Source organism: Notothenia coriiceps, unplaced genomic scaffold (assembly GCF_000735185.1).
Source record: "Notothenia coriiceps isolate Sejong01 unplaced genomic scaffold, NC01 NC01_scaffold00026382, whole genome shotgun sequence".
Classification (NCBI taxonomy): domain Eukaryota; kingdom Metazoa; phylum Chordata; class Actinopteri; order Perciformes; family Nototheniidae; genus Notothenia; species Notothenia coriiceps.
In genome coordinates, this window is record NW_011359083.1 from 59,074 (window position 1) to 73,783 (window position 14,710).

The 14,710-nt window shown below is 41.0% G+C and overlaps 1 protein-coding gene across 1 annotated transcript in view; it reads left to right on the forward strand.

Annotated features, from left to right (window-relative positions):
* The window catches only part of LOC104956807 (fibrinogen C domain-containing protein 1-like), a gene marked incomplete at its 5' end in the record, with an annotated part of 66,222 nt that extends 51,743 nt beyond the window's left edge, over window positions 1–14,479 (forward strand). The window contains 2 exons of the mRNA XM_010784349.1: window positions 7,570–7,749; window positions 10,911–14,479. Of these exons, the coding sequence (XP_010782651.1) occupies window positions 7,570–7,749; window positions 10,911–11,176 (446 nt within the window). The remainder of the gene's footprint in view (window positions 1–7,569; window positions 7,750–10,910) is intronic.
* Window positions 14,480–14,710: the final 231 nt, after the last annotated feature.

The window sequence follows — 14,710 nt, forward strand, 5'->3', positions numbered from 1 at the left end:
TGGCAGAGAAAAACATGAGGGAAGATGAAGAAGGTTTCTTTTTGAGAGGAGCTTGAAATCAAGCTCACAAGCAGTCGTTGAACCATGCAGTAAAAACATGAAATTAAATTGTTTAAGCTACATTGCTAGTAGCTTGAGCAAACATGTCACCTCCTCTGAGCTATGACAAAAAGCAACAAGAGACAAAGTGGTCGGCCCTCATTCATTTCAAATGAGAACTCAGAGACGTGATGCAACAGAGAAGGATGTGTCAGCTGAAGGGGTGATTCTTGCGACAGGGAAAGGTTGAGCTGAGTTAAATTTTAGATGAGGAGCAGCCTCAGACACCTCATTACTATCAGTGAGGTAACTGAAGAAACTGATATTGATCACATCTACTTATCCCCTGCTGATTTTAACCGTCCTCATTTGATGTAATGAGGCTGCTAACATATTGTATTTTGTTGCCAATAAGAAAACATCAAAATACGTCCTGCAATTTAGAAAGAATTTCATGAGCTGTCCCTGATAGAAAAAGAGAGAATTTTTGAATCACAATACAGCATTTTTTTATTGGTGGAATAACATTCAATTATGCCTCGCATCAGAACACCACCATAATAACTTTCTTTCTGTCATTTAAAAGCTTCCACAATAACAGCTTTACTTTCAATCGCTGTCTGCCTCTGTGATTCTGTATCGCTTTATGTGCAAACACGGCCCACTTAAAATGCGACCCCTGACCATAAAAATAATAATGAACTGAAGCCTGAGCTCAGAATGTGATATAGAAATGTCTTACTTCTCTCATGATTATAGTATTAACATATCCGTGTTCTGGGGGTCGCAAAATAAAAGACAAGCCCCCACCCTCATGTGAGGGACTGTGAGAAAACCTCCATTGAGGCTGCTGGATTTAATTCAGTGAAAAGGCTGCAGGTTAGATTAATGCGTCAGAGTGAGTTTTGGTCTGTTCAGTAACCCGTAAGGATCCAAATGAAACAATATGTATTAATAATATATCGCTAAATGTACCTATCTTCAAAGATGAAGCAATTGACTCCCCAGAGCAGTAATGAGGGCGCTGTGGGCAAAGTGAACAAACATTCCCAAGATCATTACTCCCAAGTTCCCTTTTTACTACCAGTTTTTCATAGGCTACTCTATGCACTTGTTCTAATAGTCAAATGTGGGGCGTTCGCATGTGCATGAGTAAAACCAAGTAAGTGAAAATGTGCAGCCCACTCACTCTTTTTATATTAGTCAACATGCATGAAGGAATTTGGACCATGTTAGCGCCCATAATGGGCCATATCTCGTTTGATCTGCAGCCAGTGGGAACTACAACCATTCAGAAGTGAGAAGTGAGTGGGAAGAGTTAACTGATGTGCACTTTACAAGGTGTGTGTGTGTGTGTGTGTGTGTGTGTGTGTGTGTGTGTGTGTGTGTGTGTGTGTGTGTGTGTGTGTGTGTGTGTGTGTGTGTGTGTGTGTGTGTGTGTGTGGAGAGAATCATGTAGCTTAAAAGCATATTCAAACTAGTATATCCCTTCCTAAAGCCAACATTAAAAAGCCTACCAGAGCTTAGGAAACACTTGATGATGAACAACATGCAGTTTGTACCAAAAGGAACTGTCTTTGGGGGGAATTTGCAAACAGGCGTCGACATGGCAGAGCTATGACAGTAAATGTCGAAATGTTTTCCCTTTCTGTCGCACCAAATGTCACTGTTGGCTCCGGGGGAGCAGCAAGAGTTCAGCACACACCTGTCTCTGTTTTTCTCCCCGCGCTCCTCTCTTTTCACGACAAGAGAAGTCATGAAAAGACGGCCGAAGCAAGCCTTTTCTCTTCCGAGGACAGCATCCTTTCAGCAGATGCGTGTTCGCAGACCTTGGTGCCAAAGGGCAAAGCAACTGTCCTTGTGGCTATGGAAATAGCCCGTCCCCCCTCCCAACTCCTCCCCATCCACTGAGTGCAGAGAAAAAACGTTTGACTGGAAGATTAAGCAAGAGGGAGGAAAGTAAGAAGAGCAAAAGTACGACAAAACGAGGGAGGGCTTGAGATATGGTGGGAGGAAGCGCGGGGAAGGAGACGGAAGAGCGCTGCTCCTTTTCTCCTTTCCAGCTGAAACAGTCTCAGGAGCTCCCCCCCAGCAGCACAGGGAGAAAAGCATGATGAATAATTAAATTTGAAAAATGTCACAAGCGGCAGAGAGAAGTGTAATCTTTCCACTGTTGGGTTTAGAGATCTATTTTGTGTATTCTTTTCTTTTATGCCCCTTAGTGCTGCACTGCGCTGAGACTCTAACCCGTCCCCTAAAAGCATCCAATACATTCCTCTTTATACTTTTCAAATAAAAGCAAATAAATCATTAATATTTGGGCCTTTTAGCAGAATCAAAGAGACATCTGACAGAGGTCTTCTACATATTTAATCCAGTCATTGATGTCGGTCTCATTAACTGTAGAATCACGTTAAATCGCAGGATTCTTTCTGGGTAATAGTTTAATTAATGTCAGAGGGGATTGAGCTTTCTTTCTTTCTAGCCATGAAACACAACTCGTCTTCACTGAATGAATACAAGATGAAAAAAATATGATAAATTACTGTATTCTCGTTCCAAACAAGCTAAATGTGTCCTCTTTCCCATAAACCTCAGAGCTGTGAAAATGAGTTATGGATTACCACGGCCTAGTTTAATGAGGTAATTGCAGATATATATCATTTGTATTGTCATCTTTCATAGATGTATTACCAAAGAAAATCAATATTAGTTGTGTATAACATTATAAGAGAGCCCTGCTTTTCACCTATAGGGAGAATAATCTAGTGTTTTTACGACCTGAAGTGCTAATAATCATATTAATGGCCATGATTAAGAAAATGGTTAAAATGATGTGAATGGTGCTGCGTTTTTGTATCCTCTTAGGCCTCAGCTGTTGTCACGGTAGCAGACATTGTAAAGGAGACTGTGATGTCATGGGTGATTTAATGCCAAATCATTCTTAAAGATTTTTGCCCCATCGACGTGTTTGTTAATCAGTCACACGCTAAATGAGATTTTCTATGAGTAAACACATTGATTGTTGAAAATGAGATGCTGATTGTGCCAGCGTTATTCATCTCCTTCTTACATTACATCAGATAAGTATTCCTGTTGCTTGTGTAATGTGGAGATTAATGTGTAGAAAGAAGTTCAAAGCTTCCCAATAACGTTTTGTTATTTTCAGTGTTGGATAGCATGGGCAACATAAACTGGGTCCTTACTTTTAAACAGGCCCTATTTCACTTATTTCCCCTTTCCTGTAGTTATATAGGTTTGTTGTGCATGTAAAGGATCTGCAAAGAATAAAATCCCTGTGTTCCCTCCAGAGGGAGTTTTTCCCCCACTCACTCGCCCCCTGCCTGAAACGCCCCCATTGGACTCCTTTGTTAATCCCATTACATATTGACATTAAGGGGTGGTATTAAATATTTCAATTATGAAACCTGAAAATGGGACTCTTAAGTCTAGATTAATCATTGGACGGGGTGGCGCAGTGGTCTGTGCGTTTGATCATCAGATCAAGGGGGTTCTGGGGAACTCCAGTTCGAAACCCGCTCCCACCCCACTGCGTCAGGCCGTTGTGTCCTTGGGCAAGACACTTCACCCGAGTTTGCTCCTGTGGGTATTGTCCACAGTACCATGTATAATATCAATGTGACTTGTAAAGCGCCTCGATGACTTTGAGGGTGTGAAGATGGGCGTGTGGCGCAGTGCATTGATCAAGGGGGGTGAAACCTGCCGCCGCTGCGTCTGTAAAGCTGTTGTGTCCTTGGGCAAGACACTTCACCTGAACTTGCTCCTGTGGGTATTGTCCACAGTAGATGACCATTACATGTATGTATGATCTGTATATGTAATGTGTATTTGTAAAGCGCTTTGAGTCATTGATAAAGCGCTATAATAAATATAAGGATTATTATTATTATTATCATTAGATAACATCTGTAATGAATCCAATATTTAGTTTAATGATCAAATACCTGCAAAGCTTATGAAAACAGCCCCTTCTGTACTTATTAGCAAATGTTAGCATGCTAAAATGCTAAACTAAGATGACAACAATAGTACGTTTGTTTTGGCTACGTTAGTATGCTAAATGTAGAGTTTAAATGTCACTGTGCCCAGATACAGCAACTAGCATGGCTTTATAGACACACACAAATATATTCAAGATGCGCTGCCTTTTACACTTTCAGATGAACCAAAATGGCTCATTCGAGGACATATTATTTTTGTCCTAGTGCTTTGAGAAAAAGTATCAAACCACCACACACTTCAGGGAAAATTATCCTCGAGTGATTTGTCATACTTCAAAAGAAAGACCTTCTTCTGAAAAATATTAATCAAATATTAATAATTGAAAATAATATTAATATTATAACAACATTAACACTTTATTTTTATAAATGTCCAATCGATACAAACAGCAATTAAAAACAATGTGCCTCAATATGGCCTGGATTTAAAAGCAAGGAATAAAGAAAGAAACCCCTAATTGCACATCTAAAGCGTGTGGGAGGGCAGAAGTTTTTGGACTCTCCGCTAAGCTTCCCGTAAACGACAAATCAGTGAGAAGAGAGAAGTATTTTTCCCAACGGAACAATCAGCATGTTAATACTGAAGCAAAACACCTCTGAATCCTCCCTTGTATCAGAGCCCATTTTAAATAACCTAACAATGGATTTAATTAACAGCGAGTTACACCTGAGCATTTAGATTTTAACCAAAGAAGTCTCTGTTGTTGTTGCGTTAGTCTTTCCCTGTAATTATTCAGATTCTGAGTCTCTCGGAGATTCTCTGGGGCTTTAATTAGAGACTGAATTAAAGTTATGTAAATACACTTGGAAGTCTTTAAATAGAGTTGTGTTGCATCTGGTACTTTATTTTTATTTCCTTTTTTTCCCGAAAGAGAAAACATCCCAAGTCTTTTGAAGTTTGTGAAATGACTTTTCCCTTAGGTGTTTGTGTGGATTGATACTTTTTCTCAAAGGACTGTGACAAGAAAACTTTCTGCAAATTAGCCATTTTTGTTCCTTTGAATGCATCAAAATGTGTTGCATGTGATCCATCCATGAGTATATATTTTAGGAATTAACGGAAAAACGGGTTAGTTTGCGTGAAGTTACCTACCCATGAATGTATTAATCATTGATTTTCCACCTCCAATTTTACTGATCCGCTGTGAAAATGAAAAGAGCAGGATCAACCTCCCATTGGGCTAGATTCAATCCTCACTAAGTGCCCGGGCCCAGCCTGCAAGCTCCCCTCTCTGAATAATAATGGGTTCTTTCAGCTGTGTTTGTCATCAAATTAGCTCTCTACTTTAGGCGAGCCGCTCGCAGAGTGCCATTTCAACGACGGAATTCAAATTAGGCAAAGTCAGTTTGAGGTTTGAAGGCATTAAAGAGGAGAATGAGTTTCATTTGTGAAGGTGATGATTGCAGCAGGAGGTAATATGACAGTGTTTAGGTTCATAAAGACACCTTGCTTCCTGTGGTGCAGCTGCTTTCATGGTGATTCACGTTACAGCAGAGACAGAAAAACAAACCTTAACCAGCCTACAGCCTCCTCTACATGCTGTAATTCCAAGTCTTTGAAGCCCTGTTATCAGGGTGGCTTTCAAATGTTATTTATTTTCTTTTTGTCTCCCAAAGAAACACTGCATAGAGTGCGTTTATAGGCATGGAGGAAGGCTGTTTAACTCAGTCTTGAGGCTGAGTTCACTTTTGTTTGTCTTCCTGCCTTCAATTTTGTGTTGGAGGACCCAGGTTTAGTTCCTCCTGCTCCTCTCCGCCTGACACACCACTCATCTGGTGCCTTTGATCAACTCAGGAGAGGAAAACACGCCCAGGGACACACCATCACTCCAACACAGCGGGGGGGGGGGGCAGGAGGGGGCAAGGAAGAAGGGATGGGAATCCTTTTTCCTTCTGGCACTTTCTGTCTTACACATTTCTCTCCAAAGGTTTGAGCAACAATTAAAAGAGTGGTTCGGGGCATCTGATGAAGAGGTGGCAAGCTGGAATTGGAAATAGCTGAGACATGTGGATGTGAACAAGTTCACAAGAATTCAGAAGACTTTATCATAACTAATGACTTCATGCACACAATCGAGGATTTATAAAATCATACTTTTATGCAAACAACATCAGATTCTAGAGTGTCCCGTATTAATGTGCTTATAGCTGATGCTTTATCATATGTGTGGAATCAAAAGTTACCTTAGGCATTTGAAGAGCTTAGTGCTTCTCCAAGGCTGTGAAAAATAATGAGTGAATCTGCACCGTGTAGATTTGAAATGTAATGTGTTCTTCCTCTGCCCATATTATAATATGACAGTAAGTTTCATGTTAATCAGGCTTATTGATTTGCAAGAATCCTTCTGACAAACAAACTATCAAACTAATCAAGATACGAATTGAACTGACGGAGAGAAAAAAATATTGTTTCTTTAAAAAACGAAGGAAACTCCTGAGCACAATGAAACAAAACAACCTATTTATGCTTAACTGCTGCACTAACTATGACTCTAACCACATTTTCCTCTTCACGCTGGGTGTTAATGTCTCCTCCAGCAGTGCATCATGTTAGTCTATTGAGCTTTTATATCACTGATTTAAAATATATATTATGTTAGACTAAAGTCGTTTTTTTTTCTGGTCAGAGCAGAGCTGAAGGGCACAAAAATAAAAAAATGAGATCAGCTTTGAGATCTGAAATAATCATATTTAATCGGTGTTGTTGAATGAAGCTGCAGTCCATTTCAAACACATGATTAATGTGAGCGCCGATTGCAATTGACTACTTTGCATGTTTTATAACCAGGAGGCCACTGATGTTGTTGACCCTGCCGGTAGATTTCCATCTTTTATATTAAAATGTTTTAATTGAATTAGGTTGCTCAAATTCAATTTCACATTCATGGAAAAGTTTACTCCAAAAAAGGTATTTTTGGACCAAACAACACATTACCTATAGTACATGGCCAGGTGAAATGTTACAATATGTCCTTTATCCAGGAAACTTAACCTTGTCTTAAAGCAATTACAGACAAATTCCTAATCTCTAACATTAAGAATGCGGAATGGTTGAGATCTAACCCACGCCTGCTGAAACTGAGGTTAAGAATGAGGTTTTCACTGATGAAATACAGATATAAATACATATTTGAAATGTGCTAAACATTGCTGATACATACAATTATTTCACAATGTTTGTGCAGATGTTCTTATAAAAATGTGTTGCTTAAAAAAGACCGCAAACTGTCATTGTAAAAACTGTTTCAGCAGATTAAACGGGTCTTTCCATCCTCTTGGCAAACAGTTCTGAGAGCAGTGTGCACTTTGTAAAAAAAAAGAGGATCTTGTTTTTGGAAAGAAACCCTACACATGCACGGGGAGCCTCTAAATGGGCCAAAAGCCATGTTACATCTTATTTCCAGAAAATGTACGGCGTTGAGAGGCTGCTGAAATAGCTTTAAATTGTTTGCAGAGAACAGAGGTAGTACTTTGTAATGGATTGTTTTGGTCTGTGTCTCGCTCGCAGGGCTGAAGCAGATCCATGCTCTGTCCATCCAGGGCAACTATGAGCTGCGGATCGACTTGGAGGACTTTGAAAATAGCACCGCTTACGCCCAGTATGGAACCTTTGGAGTGGGCCTCTTCTCCGTCGACCCTGATGATGACGGCTATCCTTTGACTGTGGGAGACTATTCTGGCAATGCAGGTATGTATTCTCAGTGAGATACTTACACTTCCTGCATCTGATTGATTAGGATTACATGTAACCAGATTACATAATCAGGATACAAAACAAAGGTTATTGACAGGTACATAACAAATCGGATTACTGTTACATTTCAAAAATATTGGAGAATAGTAGAATTAAAATGTTACTTAAAAACTGAAAGGAGCATATTGGGTTTGTTGTTAAAAGATCAGATTCTTCTCTGTAAGATGTACTGTTCTGTAAGCTAACACTTTGAAGTGTGAATCTATACGCCTACTTCCTGAATACTCTTTAGGGCTTTCACTTTTCACTTTTCAGTGTTTTAATTCAGTAGGTGAACCTATACAATAATAATTTGTATTATTATAAATAATAACTTGGATTGATATAGCACCTTAATGAAACCCAAGGATGCTATATAAGTAGAAAGAGTAGGAGGGACAAAAGGAAAACAGTTACACAAATAGGGGGAAAAAAATAAAGAAATTAAATAAACACATGGCTGGGCACAAAAAAAAGATGTTCATAAAATAGTGTGTGTATTAAACCATAACGGAGCATTTTCTGTCAGCTCAGATTTGATTTCTTAAACTGAAGTGTGTGCTCATGTGTTTCAATGGCGTATAGGCTACTGCCTGAATATGCTTAATGAAAACCGGATTTTTTTCACACTAAGTATCTTGCTTGTTTCTCTACTAAGGTTACATAAGGTCACTGTCGTACATAGTACATTTGTTTTTACAGTGAGGTGAATCCACTCGTTAAACCATGCAGACAGTTGCACAGAGAAAGGGAGTGTCTTTACCTCTGCCCCCCAAACATCAGATCCAAGCCAGCTTCCTGTCACCTTATTAAATTACCGCAAACTAATTGCACTGCTTGACCTGCAGCGTAAACAAAAAACCTGCCGTGGAAATGAAGAAGCAATTTAAAAACCTGGTGCTGGAACACAACGAGAGAATGGGGACAGATATGAGAAATGGCACAAGAGGAAAAGTGGAAAGGAAAGGTTGGGGAAAACTGGGATAGAGGAAGAAAAAATGAAATGAGGATCAAGTTTGAAGGGAAAGAAGAGGGCAGAAGACTGGGAAATAGAAAAATGTGGCACCACTCTTTCCCAGACATGGTGTCCTGTAATGCGTTTATCCTCAGCACGGGCTGACCTTGAACTCATCTGCCTGTTGGACATTTGAATTAGGTCAAATGAAGGGTCTTCAAACTCTCTCTGGATGCTTTCACCTCGGCCCCCCTTTAGGCAGTGTTACTGTTATTATTATTATTCGCCGCGGCTGTTTTCCGATCAGCTGACAGGTGCTCATTTGGGCTCGAAGCAGCTGGATCTTAATGGGCATCAATGGAGGCTGCCGGCCCCCAACCACTAAGGTGACAACCGGCACGGCGTAAATGAGCCTTTAAGTGCCTCTTTCTGTTTTCAGTATTTTTCTCACTTCTTCTTTTTCTAAATCCCCCGGATATCATCTCACTGTCAATGCCATTGAGCGTCTCCTTTTTTCTTCTTCTCCCCCCCGTCTCTTTTTTCTCCTAACGTGCAGCAGCACACAACATGAATATCAGACTCGCCTGCCAGATTATTTTTCCAGTGACTGGTTACCATGGTAATGCCAAGTGGAGAACAGAGTATGGGGGAGAGTGAGAGGGTAAGGAGCTGGGCGGCCACATCCTGAGCAATTAAGGGCTGTTTGATGCCCTCACAAGCTGTTAGCTCGCACCTGATGGCTGGTGAGCGCGCTTTCATTCTGCTCTCAGCTCCATCCTTCATCCACTTCTGGTCACAGTGTGAAGCCTGCTTTAGAAATAAAGGAAAGGACGGAGAGTGCAGCACGGGGGAGGGGGGGTTTGGTTATGTTGAATTTTTTGAACATTATAATCTGATTGAACATTAAATTGCTAAAACTTTGTGATGTTGCTTTCGCTTTACTTGTAAAACTCTTAAAGCAATTGCTTGCAAATTGGCTATTGATGGAGAGCACTGCCAGTGAACAATGTTGGTAAGGTGAGCAGATATTTTCAGCACAATTGGGATGTGGCAGTGACTGATCAGGAGAAACGGGAATACTCCAAGTGGGTGGCGCTTGTTGTTAAGCTGTAAAAGCCGGTGACAGGGTTGCTAAACACAATGAATTTATAAATAAATCTTGTAGGCTGTCTGATTATGTTCCTATGATCTCTGACGACTACTGCTACATGAATTATGCTCAACTTTAAACTAAAGCATTTAGCAGTAAACTCACTTATGTATATATTTATAAATATAATATGCGTGCACTTTAATTAACACGTTTTCTTTCCATTAACCAAATCCAATAATAAAATAATAAAATTCAATAACGTGCTTTAACCACCATGTGTCCCTTTCTATCAGCTGTGCACCGTTATGGTGTAAATACAGCCTATCTACCAATTGGATCAAATATAAAAGTCAGCCGAATTAGTGTTGATACTGCGAGGAGACGTATTGTGTGAAAAGAAATGTAAGATGTTGTTTAATTGCTGATATATTTATGATCCACGTCACGTTTTCAGTTTTGGCGGCAGTTCTCCTGTTTGTCTAGAAGTCTTCTCATCAGGGCTCTATAAATAGAGAACTACGGCAGATATGTAATATGTAATGCAGCTGAACCGTGTATTACAATGCCGTTATGTGATGACTTTCAAAGAGAAAAGCAAGCACACTCGGAATAAAGTATTATTTTATTTTTTTTAAATGTTTTTGGATTTCACATCGCATATACGTTTTGCTGACCCAAAGGGTGGTGGTTTGGGTTAAATTGACAACATCTGATAAGTGAAAATGAAACCTAATGCGAACAAAATGACACATTTTACACGTGACGGTAACTATTAATGTATGCAAAAGTCCTGTGTTTACTTTGTCTGTCCTGTGTCTTCTCACTTCCACCTTTGCTCCTGTTATACCTAAAGCTTTGTCTTTTGAATTCTATCTTTTGGTCATCAAGCGTGTAAGCAGATTTTAAAACCTTCTAGTATTTCCAAAAGCCCCCTATCTGACCTCCATCTATATGTTTAATAACCACGGATAACATTTGAACCAGGCGACTTGTTATACACTGAAATAAGCCTTAGCCTATTCTTTTAAATGCACTATGTTCTGACAATGAAACGTTTTCCCCCACTAGGTGACGCTCTGCTGAAGCACAATGGGATGAAGTTCACCACCAAAGACCGGGATAACGACCACTCGGAGAACAACTGCGCCTCCTTCTACCACGGGGCCTGGTGGTACCGCAACTGCCACACCTCCAACCTGAACGGGCAGTACCTGCGGGGCCAGCACACCTCTTACGCCGACGGCATCGAGTGGTCCACTTGGACCGGCTGGCAGTACTCCCTCAAGTTCTCCGAGATGAAGATAAGACCCACCCGTGACCAAGACAAAAAATAAGACAGACAGCAGGAAAAAGTTACAAACATTACCAACCACAATTTCTGACAGCTAGGCGGAGTTTCTTGATATAGTTTATTCACTAAAACATACCTCTGTGAGTTTAGTTCCCTCCCTATGTTTCGCTTCCTTTTTGCTCCCCCATCATTCAGCTACTAGTGTCATGCAGGCTACCATTATTCTTCCTCATGGTCCCTTTCTTAAAAAATAACCATCATCATTCATATTTCTGATCGCTCAGCTCACAAAAGCAACATACCAGAGCTCTGAAATCCACAGTCCACTGAGCTAGCTTTACTCAGTCTGACATGGCGGTCCAAGCATCGCCGGCAGGATCACACACTAGTAATTCGCTCCTGACATGTGGCTCTGACCTCCCATCTGCGCTGACATGGCACTTCAATTGTGGTTCAGTCTCACTGCCCATAGCTGTATAATCTGTGAACGCTCCAAATATAGTATAAAACAAACAAACCCTTCACAAAAAAGTGAAAAAGGAGATACAAGATCCTCCAGTGGTGAGGAGAGACAGCGCAGTGGTATACTGTGTCACATGTACATCCCTGATCCGTGTGAATGAGACCCAGCAGGGTTAGGGGAAAGGAGTGCAGCATCTCAGATAATTAGAAAGAGACAGAGATGGAGAGAACGGGGAAACAATTTGACAAGAGTTAAATCAGTCGAGAAAGAAAGGGGGGCAGTGCGAATCAGAGGCGAGTGAGGAAGTGGAAGGAGAGGAGGTGCAAAAAGAAAGAGACAACGCAGGATCTCATTCATCTGACTTGGGCCATTAGGGAGCATATTGGGCACTTTGTCTGATCTGCCTGCCAGCTGAGTACTGGCCAACTGATGCAGCACTCACAGATGGTAACCCAGCACGTGTGTGTGTGTGTGTGTGTGTGTGTGTGTGTGTGTGTGTGTGTGTGTGTGTGTGTGTGTGTGTGTGAGAGAGAGAGAGAGTGTGTGTGTGTGCGAGTCTACGACAGGGAGCCACGGACAGAGTTCTCTAACATTATCAAGTTCCTGTCATGTGTTCAGTTGAGCGTCTCCATTGACCATGTTTAGCACCGACAGACTCAACATGGCGCATGGCTGGCACACTTTCACTCCCTTCATTAAGGTAGTTTGCGTGGGATAACAGCGCCCGTAATGTATGTAAAGTAATAGAAAGGAAAAACTAAATTCAAGAGGGATGACAACATTTAAGATGAATCAAAAACTGTATCAGACCTTCCCTAGTTTATTAGATTGTATCGGACTTGTTAAGGACATTTATATTCGTATTTGACAACAACCCATCCCATTCCCACCTTTTTATTTGTCCTCTTTTTGTTTTTAGTTGCTTGTTATAGGTTTTACTTGTGTGACACATTGTCTCATGTCATGAGAAAAGGTTGAGAAAGTTGCTGTAAAATAAGATTTGACGCTCTCAACCGCCGTCTTCTGAGTAGGAATTCTACAATGTGTTATGGCCAAAACAAAATCCGCAAATAAAAAAAGAATAATAATAGAAAAGGAAAAAAAACATTTCATGAAGTAAAAAACACAAAGGCAAACTGTGGGCAGAAAATAGTGCAATCCTGATTTCCCGTCTCTATCTTTATTTTTCAAGTCGGTGAATCAACCTTTGTCTTTGTTTCAAGTTTATTTGGATGTACTAAAAGCTTTAAAAAAAATCTGTAGATTCTATTGTACAGTGTGTTTGACTTTTAGAGCATGTGAAGCTGTTTTCTTACTATGCTACAACACAAAGAATACTCAAGCACATGGACTTCACAAATCCACCAGTTCAAAAAAATAAATAAAGAGTATTTACAGAACTTTTCTCGACCTGATCAACAAGTGGGAGTGTCCCGTGCCGCTCTGAAGGTCGGATACGAGTGAAGAGGAGGAATTTGATTATCCCTAAAGCACACGCCCGTTCAAATCTGCAGCACAAATATAAATATTATGGAGGCACAATAAGAGAGGGATTTTGGCACATCGCTGCCAGCTGGAAACAAATGATCTTTCTGACATCTTGGCATTTGCGTGGCACTGGGAGACAGTTTTAAATGTGTTGCTGCCCCAGCTGACAGTGAGTTAAAGTGTAGCACTGCTGCGCTGAATGCCTATGACTCTGGATCTGCTGCGAGTTGTTCCGCCATCACCGTTTCTGGAAGGATCTCCCGCGGCTGTGTGTGTTTCTGCAGCACCTCGGCTGTTTTACATACAGATCTACGTCTCTGAGGACATCAGCCTCTTCTCTTCAACATTAAAAAGCACAGACTCATGCTACAAATACTTACTGATGTTATTATGGCACAGAGTGTGAGGTTTGAAAATGTCAGAGGATATGGCAAATTGCAAATGATTGAAGTCACTCAAGGGGAAGGAGCTGGACTGCGTGTGAGAACGAATGTGAGAGTGTGTGTGTGTCCCTGTGTTAGACAGAGGGTGTGTGTGTGCACATGTGTGTGTCTACAGTGTCTCTGTGTGTACACATATATGCACATGCTGCGGTTTGTACATGCCCAATGTGCATGAGCCAGACGACAGAGCGGGAGTGCGTCTTTGTGGACATTTTTGAAGTATTGTGATGCTTATGTACAACTTGCCTCCCCCCCCTTGCTATTTGTGTTGATAACAGAGAGATTTACATAATTATAATGAACTATTACTTATTGTGATTGTGAACCCATAAGAGTGGACACCACCTTCTGGTACTGTGTTGAACTGCGCTCGAAACCCTTAAAATCCCCCCGAGAACCCACTCCCTAAATCTCCATCCACCTCAACGCAGCGTTGTGCCCACTGTATATGTTGATGCTAGTTTCCCCCTCTTGTTATTTAAATGTAAAAGTATAATTTGCCATGCCCCCCTTCTGCGTTCCTGTTGAGTGAATGCCTTTGTAGTCACCCTCTCTGCTGCGGCTTGCTAAGTTTCCAACGGAGGTTGATGATAATAGAGTGAAATCAGAGGCTCTAATCATTCCAAGTTATCCCGCTCATTACAGTGCATCGACCCCCCCTGATCGACCCCCCCCGGTCCCCAAACCTCCTATCTTTCTTACTGTGTACCTCCTTAATTGCCTTAGCCTCTGCTGCCAATTCCCCCTCATTCCAAAGCTCCTAAATTCTGCTCCCAGCCCCCGACTCCCTGCCTCTTTATTGCTATGCTTTTTCACTCTCAGTCCCAGCGCAGAACTAACTCTGTTCTTCTTTTAGTTTTGGTGAAGTACTATAGATTGTTTTGCTGAATCTTGATACTGTGTTTTAATGTTCTTGTCGACATTTAATAAACATTCACATTTTATAAATGGGGAACACCTTGAAGTGTGTGGGGGTTTATCTGTGGTATGTCAGTGTGTTTGGTATTTGCTGAGTAATAAACAGGGAGTGAACATTTGATAGACTTTCCCATGTAAAAAAGATAACATTGAGGTAAATGAAAGGGCAGAAGAACATGCAGCTTGGTGAGAAAGGCAGCCTTTGCAGACCTTTAATGTAAAAAGGATTTTGGTTTCCATTGGCCATGAGAGTCTAGGCTTTATC